The following is a 19,976-nucleotide window of genomic DNA, read 5'->3' on the forward strand; positions in this document are numbered from 1 at the left end:
ATTATATTTACTGTTCGATTAATACATGACTACTAGTGGTGGGTGGTATTATATTTACTGTTAGATTAATACATGACTACTAGTGGTGGGTGGTATTACATTTACTGTTAGATTAATACATGACTACTAGTGGTGGGTGGTATTATATTTACTGTTAGATTAATACATGACTACTAGTGGTGGGTGGTATTATATTTACTGTTAGATTAATACATGACTACTAGTGGTGGTATTATATTTACTGTTAGATTAATACATGACTACTAGTGGTGGTATTATATTTACTGTTAGATTAATACATGACTACTAGTGGTGGTATTATATTTACTGTTAGATTAATACATGACTACTAGTGGTGGTATTATATTTACTGTTAGATTAATACATGACTACTAGTGGTGGTATTATATTTACTGTTAGATTAATACATGACTACTAGTGGTGGTATTATATTTACTGTTAGATTAATACATGACTACTAGTGGTGGTATTATATTTACTGTTAGATTAATACATGACTACTAGTGATGGGTGGTATTATATTTACTGTTAGATTAATACATGACTACTAGTGGTGGTATTATATTTACTGTTAGATTAATGCATGACTACTAGTGGTGGTATTACATTTACTGTTAGATTAATACATGACTACTAGTGGTGGTATTATATTTACTGTTAGATTAATACATGACTACTAGTGGTGGTATTATATTTACTGTTAGATTAATACATGACTACTAGTGGTGGTATTATATTTACTGTTAGATTAATACATGACTACTAGTGGTGGTATTATATTTACTGTTAGATTAATACATGACTACTAGTGGTGGTATTATATTTACTGTTAGATTAATACATGACTACTAGTGGTGGTATTATATTTACTGTTAGATTAATACATGACTACTAGTGGTGGGTGGTATTATATTTACTGTTCGATTAATACATGACTACTAGTGGTGGTATTATATTTACTGTTAGATTAATACATGACTACTAGTGGTGGTATTATATTTACTGTTAGATTAATACATGACTACTAGTGGTGGTATTATATTTACTGTTAGATTAATACATGACTACTAGTGGTGGGTGGTATTATATTTACTGTTCGATTAATACATGACTACTAGTGGTGGGTGGTATTATATTTACTGTTCGATTAATACATGACTACTAGTGGTGGGTGGTATTATATTTACTGTTAGATTAATACATGACTACTAGTGGTGGGTGGTATTACATTTACTGTTCGATTAATACATGACTACTAGTGGTGGGTGGTATTATATTTACTGTTAGATTAATACATGACTACTAGTGGTGGGTGGTATTACATTTACTGTTAGATTAATACATGACTACTAGTGGTGGGTGGTATTATATTTACTGTTAGATTAATACATGACTACTAGTGGTGGGTGGTATTATATTTACTGTTAGATTAATACATGACTACTAGTGGTGGGTGGTATTATATTTACTGTTAGATTAATACATGACTACTAGTGATGGGTGGTATTATATTTACTGTTAGATTAATACATGACTACTAGTGATGGGTGGTATTATATTTACTGTTAGATTAATACATGACTACTAGTGATGGGTGGTATTACATTTACTGTTAGATTAATACATGACTACTAGTGGTGGGTGGTATTACATTTACTGTTAGATTAATACATGACTACTAGTGGTGGGTGGTATTATATTTACTGTTAGATTAATACATGACTACTAGTGGTGGGTGGTATTATATTTACTGTTAGATTAATACATGACTACTAGTGATGGGTGGTATTATATTTACTGTTAGATTAATACATGACTACTAGTGGTGGTATTATATTTACTGTTAGATTAATACATGACTACTAGTGGTGGTATTATATTTACTGTTAGATTAATACATGACTACTAGTGGTGGTATTATATTTACTGTTAGATTAATACATGACTACTAGTGATGGGTGGTATTATATTTACTGTTAGATTAATACATGACTACTAGTGATGGGTGGTATTATATTTACTGTTAGATTAATACATGACTACTAGTGGTGGTATTATATTTACTGTTAGATTAATACATGACTACTAGTGATGGGTGGTATTATATTTACTGTTAGATTAATACATGACTACTAGTGATGGGTGGTATTACATTTACTGTTAGATTAATACATGACTACTAGTGGTGGGTGGTATTACATTTACTGTTAGATTAATACATGACTACTAGTGGTGGGTGGTATTATATTTACTGTTAGATTAATACATGACTACTAGTGGTGGGTGGTATTATATTTACTGTTAGATTAATACATGACTACTAGTGGTGGTATTATATTTACTGTTAGATTAATACATGACTACTAGTGGTGGGTGGTATTATATTTACTGTTAGATTAATACATGACTACTAGTGGTGGTATTATATTTACTGTTAGATTAATACATGACTACTAGTGGTGGTATTATATTTACTGTTAGATTAATACATGACTACTAGTGGAAGGTGGTATTATATTTACTGTTAGATCAATACATGACTACTAGTGATGGGTGGTATTATATTTACTGTTAGAGTAATACATGACTACTAGTGATGGGTGGTATTATATTTACTGTTAGAATAATACATGACTACTAGTGGTGGTATTATATTTACTGTTAGATTAATACATGACTACTAGTGGTGGGTGGTATTATATTTACTGTTAGAATAATACATGACTACTAGTGGTGGTATTATATTTACTGTTAGATTAATACATGACTACTAGTGGTGGGTGGTATTATATTTACTGTTAGATTAATACATGACTACTAGTGATGGGTGGTATTATATTTACTGTTAGATTAATACATGACTACTAGTGATGGGTGGTATTATATTTACTGTTAGATTAATACATGACTACTAGTGATGGGTGGTATTATATTTACTGTTAGATTAATACATGACTACTAGTGATGGGTGGTATTATATTTGCTGTTAGATTAATACATGACTCCTAGTGGTGGTATTATATTTACTGTTAGATTAATACATGACTACTAGTGGTGGTATTACATTTACTGTTAGATTAATACATGACTACTAGTGGTGGGTGGTATTATATTTACTGTTAGATTAATACATGACTACTAGTGATGGGTGGTATTATATTTACTGTTAGAATAATACATGACTACTAGTGATGGGTGGTATTATATTTACTGTTAGATTAATACATGACTACTAGTGGTGGTATTATATTTACTGTTAGATTAATACATGACTACTAGTGGTGGTATTATATTTACTGTTAGATTAATACATGACTACTAGTGGTGGTATTATATTTACTGTTAGATTAATACATGACTACTAGTGGTGGGTGGTATTATATTTACTGTTAGATTAATACATGACTACTAGTGGTGGGTGGTATTATATTTACTGTTAGATTAATACATGACTACTAGTGGTGGGTGGTATTATATTTACTGTTAGATTAATACATGACTACTAGTGGTGGGTGGTATTATATTTACTGTTAGATTAATACATGACTACTAGTGGTGGGTGGTATTATATTTACTGTTAGATTAATACATGACTACTAGTGGTGGGTGGTATTATATTTACTGTTAGATTAATACATGACTACTAGTGGTGGTATTATATTTACTGTTAGATTAATACATGACTACTAGTGGTGGTATTATATTTACTGTTAGATTAATACATGACTACTAGTGGTGGGTGGTATTATATTTACTGTTAGAGTAATACATGACTACTAGTGATGGGTGGTATTATATTTACTGTTAGAGTAATACATGACTACTAGTGATGGGTGGTATTATATTTACTGTTAGAGTAATACATGACTACTAGTGATGGGTGGTATTATATTTACTGTTAGAGTAATACATGACTACTAGTGATGGGTGGTATTATATTTACTGTTAGAATAATACATGACTACTAGTGGTGGTATTATATTTACTGTTAGATTAATACATGACTACTAGTGGTGGGTGGTATTATATTTACTGTTAGATTAATACATGACTACTAGTGGTGGGTGGTATTATATTTACTGTTAGATTAATACATGACTACTAGTGGTGGGTGGTATTATATTTACTGTTAGATTAATACATGACTACTAGTGGTGGGTGGTATTATATTTACTGTTAGAATAATACATGACTACTAGTGGTGGTATTATATTTACTGTTAGATTAATACATGACTACTAGTGGTGGTATTATATTTACTGTTAGATTAATACATGACTACTAGTGATGGGTGGTATTATATTTACTGTTAGATTAATACATGACTACTAGTGATGGGTGGTATTATATTTACTGTTAGATTAATACATGACTACTAGTGATGGGTGGTATTATATTTGCTGTTAGATTAATACATGACTCCTAGTGGTGGTATTACATTTACTGTTAGATTAATACATGACTACTAGTGGTGGGTGGTATTATATTTACTGTTAGATTAATACATGACTACTAGTGATGGGTGGTATTATATTTACTGTTAGATTAATACATGACTACTAGTGATGGGTGGTATTATATTTACTGTTAGAATAATACATGACTACTAGTGATGGGTGGTATTATATTTACTGTTAGATTAATACATGACTACTAGTGGTGGTATTATATTTACTGTTAGATTAATACATGACTACTAGTGGTGGTATTATATTTACTGTTAGATTAATACATGACTACTAGTGATGGGTGGTATTACATTTACTGTTAGATTAATACATGACTACTAGTGGTGGGTGGTATTATATTTACTGTTAGATTAATACATGACTACTAGTGGTGGTATTATATTTACTGTTAGATTAATACATGACTACTAGTGGTGGTATTATATTTACTGTTAGATTAATACATGACTACTAGTGGTGGGTGGTATTATATTTACTGTTAGATTAATACATGACTACTAGTGGTGGGTGGTATTATATTTACTGTTAGATTAATACATGACTACTAGTGGTGGGTGGTATTATATTTACTGTTAGATTAATACATGACTACTAGTGGTGGGTGGTATTATATTTACTGTTAGATTAATACATGACTACTAGTGGTGGGTGGTATTATATTTACTGTTAGATTAATACATGACTACTAGTGGTGGGTGGTATTATATTTACTGTTAGATTAATACATGACTACTAGTGGTGGTATTATATTTACTGTTAGATTAATACATGACTACTAGTGGTGGTATTATATTTACTGTTAGATTAATACATGACTACTAGTGGTGGGTGGTATTATATTTACTGTTAGAGTAATACATGACTACTAGTGATGGGTGGTATTATATTTACTGTTAGAGTAATACATGACTACTAGTGATGGGTGGTATTATATTTACTGTTAGAGTAATACATGACTACTAGTGATGGGTGGTATTATATTTACTGTTAGAGTAATACATGACTACTAGTGATGGGTGGTATTATATTTACTGTTAGAATAATACATGACTACTAGTGGTGGTATTATATTTACTGTTAGATTAATACATGACTACTAGTGGTGGGTGGTATTATATTTACTGTTAGATTAATACATGACTACTAGTGGTGGGTGGTATTATATTTACTGTTAGATTAATACATGACTACTAGTGGTGGGTGGTATTATATTTACTGTTAGATTAATACATGACTACTAGTGGTGGGTGGTATTATATTTACTGTTAGAATAATACATGACTACTAGTGGTGGTATTATATTTACTGTTAGATTAATACATGACTACTAGTGGTGGTATTATATTTACTGTTAGATTAATACATGACTACTAGTGATGGGTGGTATTATATTTACTGTTAGATTAATACATGACTACTAGTGATGGGTGGTATTATATTTACTGTTAGATTAATACATGACTACTAGTGATGGGTGGTATTATATTTGCTGTTAGATTAATACATGACTCCTAGTGGTGGTATTACATTTACTGTTAGATTAATACATGACTACTAGTGGTGGGTGGTATTATATTTACTGTTAGATTAATACATGACTACTAGTGATGGGTGGTATTATATTTACTGTTAGATTAATACATGACTACTAGTGATGGGTGGTATTATATTTACTGTTAGAATAATACATGACTACTAGTGATGGGTGGTATTATATTTACTGTTAGATTAATACATGACTACTAGTGGTGGTATTATATTTACTGTTAGATTAATACATGACTACTAGTGGTGGTATTATATTTACTGTTAGATTAATACATGACTACTAGTGATGGGTGGTATTACATTTACTGTTAGATTAATACATGACTACTAGTGGTGGGTGGTATTATATTTACTGTTAGATTAATACATGACTACTAGTGGTGGGTGGTATTATATTTACTGTTAGATTAATACATGACTACTAGTGGTGGTATTATATTTACTGTTAGATTAATACATGACTACTAGTGGTGGTATTATATTTACTGTTAGATTAATACATGACTACTAGTGGTGGGTGGTATTATATTTACTGTTAGAGTAATACATGACTACTAGTGATGGGTGGTATTATATTTACTGTTAGAGTAATACATGACTACTAGTGATGGGTGGTATTATATTTACTGTTAGAGTAATACATGACTACTAGTGATGGGTGGTATTATATTTACTGTTAGAGTAATACATGACTACTAGTGATGGGTGGTATTATATTTACTGTTAGAATAATACATGACTACTAGTGGTGGTATTATATTTACTGTTAGATTAATACATGACTACTAGTGGTGGGTGGTATTATATTTACTGTTAGATTAATACATGACTACTAGTGGTGGGTGGTATTATATTTACTGTTAGATTAATACATGACTACTAGTGGTGGGTGGTATTATATTTACTGTTAGATTAATACATGACTACTAGTGGTGGGTGGTATTATATTTACTGTTAGAATAATACATGACTACTAGTGGTGGTATTATATTTACTGTTAGATTAATACATGACTACTAGTGGTGGTATTATATTTACTGTTAGATTAATACATGACTACTAGTGATGGGTGGTATTATATTTACTGTTAGATTAATACATGACTACTAGTGATGGGTGGTATTATATTTACTGTTAGATTAATACATGACTACTAGTGATGGGTGGTATTATATTTGCTGTTAGATTAATACATGACTCCTAGTGGTGGTATTACATTTACTGTTAGATTAATACATGACTACTAGTGGTGGGTGGTATTATATTTACTGTTAGATTAATACATGACTACTAGTGATGGGTGGTATTATATTTACTGTTAGATTAATACATGACTACTAGTGATGGGTGGTATTATATTTACTGTTAGAATAATACATGACTACTAGTGATGGGTGGTATTATATTTACTGTTAGATTAATACATGACTACTAGTGGTGGTATTATATTTACTGTTAGATTAATACATGACTACTAGTGGTGGTATTATATTTACTGTTAGATTAATACATGACTACTAGTGATGGGTGGTATTACATTTACTGTTAGATTAATACATGACTACTAGTGGTGGGTGGTATTACATTTACTGTTAGATTAATACATGACTACTAGTGGTGGGTGGTATTATATTTACTGTTAGATTAATACATGACTACTAGTGGTGGGTGGTATTATATTTACTGTTCGATTAATACATGACTACTAGTGGTGGGTGGTATTATATTTACTGTTCGATTAATACATGACTACTAGTGGTGGGTGGTATTATATTTACTGTTAGATTAATACATGACTACTAGTGGTGGGTGGTATTACATTTACTGTTCGATTAATACATGACTACTAGTGGTGGGTGGTATTATATTTACTGTTAGATTAATACATGACTACTAGTGGTGGGTGGTATTACATTTACTGTTAGATTAATACATGACTACTAGTGGTGGGTGGTATTATATTTACTGTTAGATTAATACATGACTACTAGTGGTGGGTGGTATTATATTTACTGTTAGATTAATACATGACTACTAGTGGTGGGTGGTATTATATTTACTGTTAGATTAATACATGACTACTAGTGATGGGTGGTATTATATTTACTGTTAGATTAATACATGACTACTAGTGATGGGTGGTATTATATTTACTGTTAGATTAATACATGACTACTAGTGATGGGTGGTATTACATTTACTGTTAGATTAATACATGACTACTAGTGGTGGGTGGTATTACATTTACTGTTAGATTAATACATGACTACTAGTGGTGGGTGGTATTATATTTACTGTTAGATTAATACATGACTACTAGTGGTGGGTGGTATTATATTTACTGTTAGATTAATACATGACTACTAGTGATGGGTGGTATTATATTTACTGTTAGATTAATACATGACTACTAGTGGTGGTATTATATTTACTGTTAGATTAATACATGACTACTAGTGGTGGTATTATATTTACTGTTAGATTAATACATGACTACTAGTGGTGGTATTATATTTACTGTTAGATTAATACATGACTACTAGTGATGGGTGGTATTATATTTACTGTTAGATTAATACATGACTACTAGTGATGGGTGGTATTATATTTACTGTTAGATTAATACATGACTACTAGTGATGGGTGGTATTACATTTACTGTTAGATTAATACATGACTACTAGTGGTGGGTGGTATTACATTTACTGTTAGATTAATACATGACTACTAGTGGTGGGTGGTATTATATTTACTGTTAGATTAATACATGACTACTAGTGGTGGGTGGTATTATATTTACTGTTAGATTAATACATGACTACTAGTGGTGGTATTATATTTACTGTTAGATTAATACATGACTACTAGTGGTGGGTGGTATTATATTTACTGTTAGATTAATACATGACTACTAGTGGTGGTATTATATTTACTGTTAGATTAATACATGACTACTAGTGGTGGTATTATATTTACTGTTAGATTAATACATGACTACTAGTGGAAGGTGGTATTATATTTACTGTTAGATTAATACATGACTACTAGTGATGGGTGGTATTATATTTACTGTTAGATTAATACATGACTACTAGTGATGGGTGGTATTATATTTACTGTTAGATTAATACATGACTACTAGTGATGGGTGGTATTACATTTACTGTTAGATTAATACATGACTACTAGTGGTGGGTGGTATTACATTTACTGTTAGATTAATACATGACTACTAGTGGTGGGTGGTATTATATTTACTGTTAGATTAATACATGACTACTAGTGGTGGGTGGTATTATATTTACTGTTAGATTAATACATGACTACTAGTGGTGGTATTATATTTACTGTTAGATTAATACATGACTACTAGTGGTGGGTGGTATTATATTTACTGTTAGATTAATACATGACTACTAGTGGTGGTATTATATTTACTGTTAGATTAATACATGACTACTAGTGGTGGTATTATATTTACTGTTAGATTAATACATGACTACTAGTGGAAGGTGGTATTATATTTACTGTTAGATCAATACATGACTACTAGTGATGGGTGGTATTATATTTACTGTTAGAGTAATACATGACTACTAGTGATGGGTGGTATTATATTTACTGTTAGAATAATACATGACTACTAGTGGTGGTATTATATTTACTGTTAGATTAATACATGACTACTAGTGGTGGGTGGTATTATATTTACTGTTAGAATAATACATGACTACTAGTGGTGGTATTATATTTACTGTTAGATTAATACATGACTACTAGTGGTGGGTGGTATTATATTTACTGTTAGATTAATACATGACTACTAGTGATGGGTGGTATTATATTTACTGTTAGATTAATACATGACTACTAGTGATGGGTGGTATTATATTTACTGTTAGATTAATACATGACTACTAGTGATGGGTGGTATTATACTTACTGTTAGATTAATACATGACTACTAGTGATGGGTGGTATTATATTTGCTGTTAGATTAATACATGACTCCTAGTGGTGGTATTATATTTACTGTTAGATTAATACATGACTACTAGTGGTGGTATTACATTTACTGTTAGATTAATACATGACTACTAGTGGTGGGTGGTATTATATTTACTGTTAGATTAATACATGACTACTAGTGATGGGTGGTATTATATTTACTGTTAGAATAATACATGACTACTAGTGATGGGTGGTATTATATTTACTGTTAGATTAATACATGACTACTAGTGGTGGTATTATATTTACTGTTAGATTAATACATGACTACTAGTGGTGGTATTATATTTACTGTTAGATTAATACATGACTACTAGTGGTGGTATTATATTTACTGTTAGATTAATACATGACTACTAGTGGTGGGTGGTATTATATTTACTGTTAGATTAATACATGACTACTAGTGGTGGGTGGTATTATATTTACTGTTAGATTAATACATGACTACTAGTGGTGGGTGGTATTATATTTACTGTTAGATTAATACATGACTACTAGTGGTGGGTGGTATTATATTTACTGTTAGATTAATACATGACTACTAGTGGTGGTATTATATTTACTGTTAGATTAATACATGACTACTAGTGGTGGTATTATATTTACTGTTAGATTAATACATGACTACTAGTGGTGGGTGGTATTATATTTACTGTTAGAGTAATACATGACTACTAGTGATGGGTGGTATTATATTTACTGTTAGAGTAATACATGACTACTAGTGATGGGTGGTATTATATTTACTGTTAGAGTAATACATGACTACTAGTGATGGGTGGTATTATATTTACTGTTAGAGTAATACATGACTACTAGTGATGGGTGGTATTATATTTACTGTTAGAATAATACATGACTACTAGTGGTGGTATTATATTTACTGTTAGATTAATACATGACTACTAGTGGTGGGTGGTATTATATTTACTGTTAGATTAATACATGACTACTAGTGGTGGGTGGTATTATATTTACTGTTAGATTAATACATGACTACTAGTGGTGGGTGGTATTATATTTACTGTTAGAATAATACATGACTACTAGTGGTGGTATTATATTTACTGTTAGATTAATACATGACTACTAGTGGTGGTATTATATTTACTGTTAGATTAATACATGACTACTAGTGATGGGTGGTATTATATTTACTGTTAGATTAATACATGACTACTAGTGATGGGTGGTATTATATTTACTGTTAGATTAATACATGACTACTAGTGATGGGTGGTATTATATTTGCTGTTAGATTAATACATGACTCCTAGTGGTGGTATTATATTTACTGTTAGATTAATACATGACTCCTAGTGGTGGTATTACATTTACTGTTAGATTAATACATGACTACTAGTGGTGGGTGGTATTATATTTACTGTTAGATTAATACATGACTACTAGTGATGGGTGGTATTATATTTACTGTTAGATTAATACATGACTACTAGTGATGGGTGGTATTATATTTACTGTTAGAATAATACATGACTACTAGTGATGGGTGGTATTATATTTACTGTTAGATTAATACATGACTACTAGTGGTGGTATTATATTTACTGTTAGATTAATACATGACTACTAGTGGTGGTATTATATTTACTGTTAGATTAATACATGACTACTAGTGATGGGTGGTATTACATTTACTGTTAGATTAATACATGACTACTAGTGGTGGGTGGTATTACATTTACTGTTAGATTAATACATGACTACTAGTGGTGGGTGGTATTATATTTACTGTTAGATTAATACATGACTACTAGTGGTGGGTGGTATTATATTTACTGTTAGATTAATACATGACTACTAGTGGTGGGTGGTATTATATTTACTGTTAGATTAATACATGACTACTAGTGGTGGTATTATATTTACTGTTAGATTAATACATGACTACTAGTGGTGGGTGGTATTATATTTACTGTTAGATTAATACATGACTACTAGTGGTGGTATTATATTTACTGTTAGATTAATACATGACTACTAGTGGTGGTATTATATTTACTGTTAGATTAATACATGACTATTAGTGGTGGGTGGTATTATATTTACTGTTAGAATAATACATGACTACTAGTGGTGGTATTATATTTACTGTTAGATTAATACATGACTACTAGTGGAAGGTGGTATTATATTTACTGTTAGATCAATACATGACTACTAGTGATGGGTGGTATTATATTTACTGTTAGAGTAATACATGACTACTAGTGATGGGTGGTATTATATTTACTGTTAGAATAATACATGACTACTAGTGGTGGTATTATATTTACTGTTAGATTAATACATGACTACTAGTGGTGGGTGGTATTATATTTACTGTTAGAATAATACATGACTAATAGTGGTGGTATTATATTTACTGTTAGATTAATACATGACTACTAGTGGTGGGTGGTATTATATTTACTGTTAGATTAATACATGACTACTAGTGATGGGTGGTATTATATTTACTGTTAGATTAATACATGACTACTAGTGGTGGTATTATATTTACTGTTAGATTAATACATGACTACTAGTGGTGGTATTATATTTACTGTTAGATTAATACATGACTACTAGTGGTGGTATTATATTTACTGTTAGATTAATACATGACTACTAGTGATGGGTGGTATTATATTTACTGTTAGAATAATACATGACTACTAGTGGTGGTATTATATTTACTGTTAGATTAATACATGACTACTAGTGGTGGTATTATATTTACTGTTAGATTAATACATGACTACTAGTGGTGGTATTATATTTACTGTTAGATTAATACATGACTACTAGTGGTGGTATTATATTTACTGTTAGATTAATACATGACTACTAGTGGTGGGTGGTATTATATTTACTGTTAGATTAATACATGACTACTAGTGGTGGGTGGTATTATATTTACTGTTAGATTAATACATGACTACTAGTGGTGGGTGGTATTATATTTACTGTTAGATTAATACATGACTACTAGTGGTGGGTGGTATTATATTTACTGTTAGATTAATACATGACTACTAGTGGTGGTATTATATTTACTGTTAGATTAATACATGACTACTAGTGGTGGTATTATATTTACTGTTAGATTAATACATGACTACTAGTGGTGGGTGGTATTATATTTACTGTTAGAGTAATACATGACTACTAGTGATGGGTGGTATTATATTTACTGTTAGAGTAATACATGACTACTAGTGATGGGTGGTATTATATTTACTGTTAGAGTAATACATGACTACTAGTGATGGGTGGTATTATATTTACTGTTAGAGTAATACATGACTACTAGTGATGGGTGGTATTATATTTACTGTTAGAATAATACATGACTACTAGTGGTGGTATTATATTTACTGTTAGAATAATACATGACTACTAGTGGTGGTATTATATTTACTGTTAGATTAATACATGACTACTAGTGGTGGGTGATATTATATTTACTGTTAGAATAATACATGACTACTAGTGGTGGGTGGTATTATATTTACTGTTAGAATAATACATGACTACTAGTGGTGGTATTATATTTACTGTTAGATTAATACATGACTACTAGTGGTGGTATTATATTTACTGTTAGATTAATACATGACTACTAGTGATGGGTGGTAATATATTTACTGTTAGAGTAATACATGACTACTAGTGATGGGTGGTATTATATTTACTGTTAGAATAATACATGACTACTAGTGGTAGTATTATATTTACTGTTAGAGTAATACATGACTACTAGTGATGGGTGGTATTATATTTACTGTTAGAATAATACATGACTACTAGTGGTGGTATTATATTTACTGTTAGATTAATACATGACTACTAGTGGTGGGTGGTATTATATTTACTGTTAGAATAATACATGACTACTAGTGGTGGTATTATATTTACTGTTAGATTAATACATGACTACTAGTGGTGGGTGGTATTATATTTACTGTTAGATTAATACATGACTACTAGTGATGGGTGGTATTATATTTACTGTTAGATTAATACATGACTACTAGTGGTGGTATTATATTTACTGTTAGATTAATACATGACTACTAGTGGTGGTATTATATTTACTGTTAGATTAATACATGACTACTAGTGGTGGTATTATATTTACTGTTAGAATAATACATGACTACTAGTGGTGGTATTATATTTACTGTTAGATTAATACATGACTACTAGTGATGGGTGGAATTATATTTACTGTTAGATTAATACATGACTACTAGTGATGGGTGGTATTATATTTACTGTTAGATTAATACATGACTACTAGTGGTGGTATTATATTTACTGTTAGATTAATACATGACTACTAGTGGTGGTATTATATTTACTGTTAGATTAATACATGACTACTAGTGATGGGTGGAATTATATTTACTGTTAGATTAACACATGACTACTAGTGGTGGTATTATATTTACTGTTAGATTAATACATGACTACTAGTGGTGGTATTATATTTACTGTTAGATTAATACATGACTACTAGTGGTGGTATTATATTTACTGTTAGATTAATACATGACTACTAGTGGTGGGTGGTATTATATTTACTGTTAGAATAATACATGACTACTAGTGGTGGTATTATATTTACTGTTAGATTAATACATGACTACTAGTGGTGGTATTATATTTACTGTTAGATTAATACATGACTACTAGTGGTGGGTGGTATTATATTTACTGTTAGATTAATACATGACTACTAGTGGTGGGTGGTATTATATTTGCTGTTAGATTAATACATGACTACTAGTGGTGGGTGGTATTATATTTACTGTTAGATTAATACATGACTACTAGTGGTGGGTGGTATTATATTTACTGTTAGATTAATACATGACTACTAGTGGTGGGTGGTATTATATTTACTGTTAGATTAATACATGACTACTAGTGGTGGGTGGTATTATATTTACTGTTAGAATAATACATGACTACTAGTGGTGGTATTATATTTACTGTTAGATTAATACATGACTACTAGTGGTGGTATTATATTTACTGTTAGATTAATACATGACTACTAGTGGTGGGTGGTATTATATTTACTGTTAGATTAATACATGACTACTAGTGGTGGGTGGTATTATATTTACTGTTAGAATAATACATGACTACTAGTGGTGGTATTATATTTACTGTTAGATTAATACATGACTACTAGTGGTGGTATTATATTTACTGTTAGATTAATACATGACTACTAGTGGTGGGTGGTATTATATTTACTGTTAGAATAATACATGACTACTAGTGATGGTATTATATTTACTGTTAGAATAATACATGACTACTAGTGATGGTATTATATTTACTGTTAGAATAATACATGACTACTAGTGGTGGTATTATATTTACTGTTAGATTAATACATGACTACTAGTGGTGGTATTATATTTACTGTTAGAATAATACATGACTACTAGTGGTGGGTGGTATTATATTTACTGTTAGATTAATACATGACTACTAGTGATGGTATTATATTTACTGTTGGATTAATACATGACTACTAGTGGTGGGTGGTATTATATTTACTGTTAGATTAATACATGACTACTAGTGATGGTATTATATTTACTGTTAGATTAATACATGACTACTAGTGATGGGTGGTATTATATTTACTGTTAGATTAATACATGACTACTAGTGGTGGGTGGTATTATATTTACTGTTAGATTAATACATGACTACTAGTGATGGGTGGTATTATATTTACTGTTAGATTAATACATGACTACTAGTGGTGGTATTATATTTACTGTTAGATTAATACATGACTACTAGTGGTGGTATTATATTTACTGTTAGATTAATACATGACTACTAGTGGTGGTATTATATTTACTGTTAGATTAATACATGACTACTAGTGGTGGTATTATATTTACTGTTAGATTAATACATGACTACTAGTGATGGGTGGTATTATATTTACTGTTAGATTAATACATGACTACTAGTGGTGGGTGGTATTATATTTACTGTTAGATTAATACATGACTACTAGTGGTGGTATTATATTTACTGTTAGATTAATACATGACTACTAGTGGTGGTATTATATTTACTGTTAGATTAATACATGACTATTAGTGGTGGTATTATATTTACTGTTAGATTAATACATGACTACTAGTGGTGGTATTATATTTACTGTTAGATTAATACATGACTACTAGTGGTGGTATTATATTTACTGTTAGAATAATACATGACTACTAGTGATGGGTGGTATTATATTTACTGTTAGATTAATACATGACTACTAGTGGTGGTATTATATTTACTGTTAGATTAATACATGACTACTAGTGGTGGTATTATATTTACTGTTAGATTAATACATGACTATTAGTGGTGGTATTATATTTACTGTTAGATTAATACATGACTACTAGTGGTGGTATTATATTTACTGTTAGATTAATACATGACTACTAGTGGTGGTATTATATTTACTGTTAAATTAATACATGACTACTAGTGATGGGTGGTATTATATTTACTGTTAGATTAATACATGACTACTAGTGGTGGTATTATATTTACTGTTAGATTAATACATGACTACTAGTGGTGGTATTATATTTACTGTTAGATTAATACATGACTACTAGTGGTGGTATTATATTTACTGTTAGATTAATACATGACTACTAGTGGTGGTATTATATTTACTGTTAGATTAATACATGACTACTAGTGATGGGTGGTATTATATTTACTGTTAGATTAATACATGACTAGTGGTGGTATTATATTTACTGTTAGAATAATACATGACTACTAGTGGTGGTATTATATTTACTGTTAGATTAATACATGACTACTAGTGATGGTATTACATTTACTGTTAGATTAATACATGACTACTAGTGGTGGTATTATATTTACTGTTAGAATAATACATGACTACTAGTGATGGGTGGTATTATATTTACTGTTAGATTAATACATGACTACTAGTGGTGGGTGGTATTATATTTACTGTTAGAATAATACATGACTACTAGTGGTGGTATTATATTTACTGTTAGATTAATACATGACTACTAGTGGTGGTATTATATTTACTGTTAGAATAATACATGACTACTAGTGGTGGTATTATATTTACTGTTAGATTAATACATGACTACTAGTGGTGGTATTATATTTACTGTTAGATTAATACATGACTACTAGTGGTGGTATTATATTTACTGTTAGAATAATACATGACTACTAGTGGTGGGTGGTATTATATTTACTGTTAGATTAATACATGACTACTAGTGGTGGGTGGTATTATATTTACTGTTAGAATAATACATGACTACTAGTGGTGGTATTATATTTACTGTTAGATTAATACATGACTACTAGTGGTGGTATTATATTTACTGTTAGAATAATACATGACTACTAGTGGTGGTATTATATTTACTGTTAGATTAATACATGACTACTAGTGGTGGTATTATATTTACTGTTAGATTAATACATGACTACTAGTGGTGGTATTATATTTACTGTTAGAATAATACATGACTACTAGTGATGGTATTATATTTACTGTTAGATTAATACATGACTACTAGTGGTGGTATTATATTTACTGTTAGATTAATACATGACTACTAGTGGTGGTATTATATTTACTGTTAGATTAATACATGACTACTAGTGGTGGTATTATATTTACTGTTAGAATAATACATGACTACTAGTGGTGGTATTATATTTACTGTTAGAATAATACATGACTACTAGTGGGTGGTATTATATTTACTGTTAGATTAATACATGACTACTAGTGATGGTATTATATTTACTGTTAGATTAATACATGACTACTAGTGGTGGGTGGTATTATATTTACTGTTAGATTAATACATGACTACTAGTGATGGTATTATATTTACTGTTAGATTAATACATGACTACTAGTGATGGGTGGTATTATATTTACTGTTAGATTAATACATGACTACTAGTGGTGGGTGGTATTATATTTACTGTTAGATTAATACATGACTACTAGTGATGGGTGGTATTATATTTACTGTTAGATTAATACATGACTACTAGTGGTGGGTGGTATTATATTTACTGTTAGATTAATACATGACTACTAGTGGTGGTATTATATTTACTGTTAGATTAATACATGACTACTAGTGGTGGTATTATATTTACTGTTAGATTAATACATGACTACTAGTGGTGGTATTATATTTACTGTTAGAATAATACATGACTAGTGGTGGGTGGTATTATATTTACTGTTAGATTAATACATGACTACTAGTGGTGGTATTATATTTACTATTAGATTAATACATGACTACTAGTGGTGGTATTATATTTACTGTTAGATTAATACATGACTACTAGTGGTGGTATTATATTTACTGTTAGATTAATAAATGACTACTAGTGAACAAAAGACAAATCACTGGATTAGGTTGCACATCAAATTATCTTGAACCATGCATTCCTGCTTGGACATGTTAGATGAAACAACTTATTATTATTATGTTTTAAATAGCCTACAATCTCAATAGTCTATTACACACAGTCTAAAGCACTGCAGATTACTTTCGAAGGTGAATGACAAATGTTTTCCATTGCGTGATGCCGCTTCGTTTTCTACTGGTGCGACAAAATCATGGGCTGGAGCCACTGAAAAAGTTGGAGCCCTGTCAAGAGGTCAGATTTATGTGTTCTTCTGCCAATTTGGCTGTTGGGAAGAAAATCATGCGTTAGGAAGTCATGCAGAAAAAGATGTTGGTAGTACAAGGCTGTGTATGTTTGTGCACAAATACTAGAGATTCATTGGGCAATACAAATGTGACGTGACTAATATGTTACGAGTTGACTAAAACGGCCCGTGTGTCATTTTGACAATAACTACACTAAATCAAAATGACAAAAATGTGACTTAATTCTATTTTAGACAAAATCACTAAGATTTGTTTTTAAAGGGTGCCAAAATGAACACTGCTGTATATGCAGACAGCCACACAAACATGCCTCTCACAAAGAACTCCCATTCACATACAAACCCCACACAAATCATGTTATGTACACAGACACACACCAATAATTTGTGCCAATTGCTGTGTAACAGATCAGTGTTGTGGACAGTGTGTGTGTGTGTGTGTGTGTGTGTGTGTGTGTGTGTGTGTGTGTGTGTGTGTACACACTTACTGAAGCTGTTTTGAGGCCATTCTGGTCGTAGTATTTCTTCCTTTCGTACTTATCCCGGATGAAGAACTCTACTGCTCTGAGGTCAGGGGATAAGGAATGACACTGTAGTACACACACACACACACACACAGCTATGTCTTACTATACAGTGGCTTCAGAAAGTATTCACACCCCTTGACTTTTTCTACATTTTGTTGTGTGACAGACTGATTAAATTGAGATTGTGTGTCACTGGCCTACACACATTACCCCATAATATCGAAGTGGAACTATGTCTAATGGCAGTCAATAAGTATTCCTGTGTTACAGCACGCCTAAATAAGTTCAGGAGTAAAAATGTGCTGAACAAGTCACACAATAAGTTGCATGGACTCACTCTGTGTGCAATAGTGTTTAACGTGAGTTTTGAATGACTACCTCATCTGTGTACCCCACCACATACGGATTATTGTAAGTTCCCTCAGTCAAGCAGTGAATTTTAAACACAGATTGAACCACAAAGACCGGAGAGGTTTTCATCACGAGGGCAATTGTGATCAACAGTAGTTCGTCCACAATACTAACCAAAATGACAGACGAAATGAATAAAGTGTTATGTTTGGTACAAATCCAACACATCACTCTTCTTATTTTCAAGCATGGTGGTGGCTGCATCATGTTTTGGGTATGCTTGTAATCAGCAAG

At 30.8% G+C, this 19,976-nt stretch overlaps 1 protein-coding gene across 10 annotated transcripts in view; it reads right to left on the bottom strand.

The window, feature by feature from the left end:
* Nucleotides 1–19,976, bottom strand: part of LOC135511011 (stromal membrane-associated protein 1-like) — a 98,749-nt gene that overhangs the window by 40,608 nt on the left and 38,165 nt on the right. For 6 of the 10 annotated variants that reach the window (XM_064932446.1, XM_064932445.1, XM_064932444.1 and 3 more), the window contains exon 4: nucleotides 19,293–19,394. In XM_064932446.1, the coding sequence (XP_064788518.1) occupies nucleotides 19,293–19,394 (102 nt within the window). The remainder of the gene's footprint in view (nucleotides 1–19,292; nucleotides 19,395–19,976) is intronic. The other 4 variants (XM_064932453.1, XM_064932452.1, XM_064932448.1 and 1 more) reach the window with 1 other exon arrangement.

This window comes from Oncorhynchus masou, chromosome 23, assembly GCF_036934945.1.
Source record: "Oncorhynchus masou masou isolate Uvic2021 chromosome 23, UVic_Omas_1.1, whole genome shotgun sequence".
NCBI classification, from domain to species: Eukaryota; Metazoa; Chordata; class Actinopteri; order Salmoniformes; family Salmonidae; genus Oncorhynchus; species Oncorhynchus masou.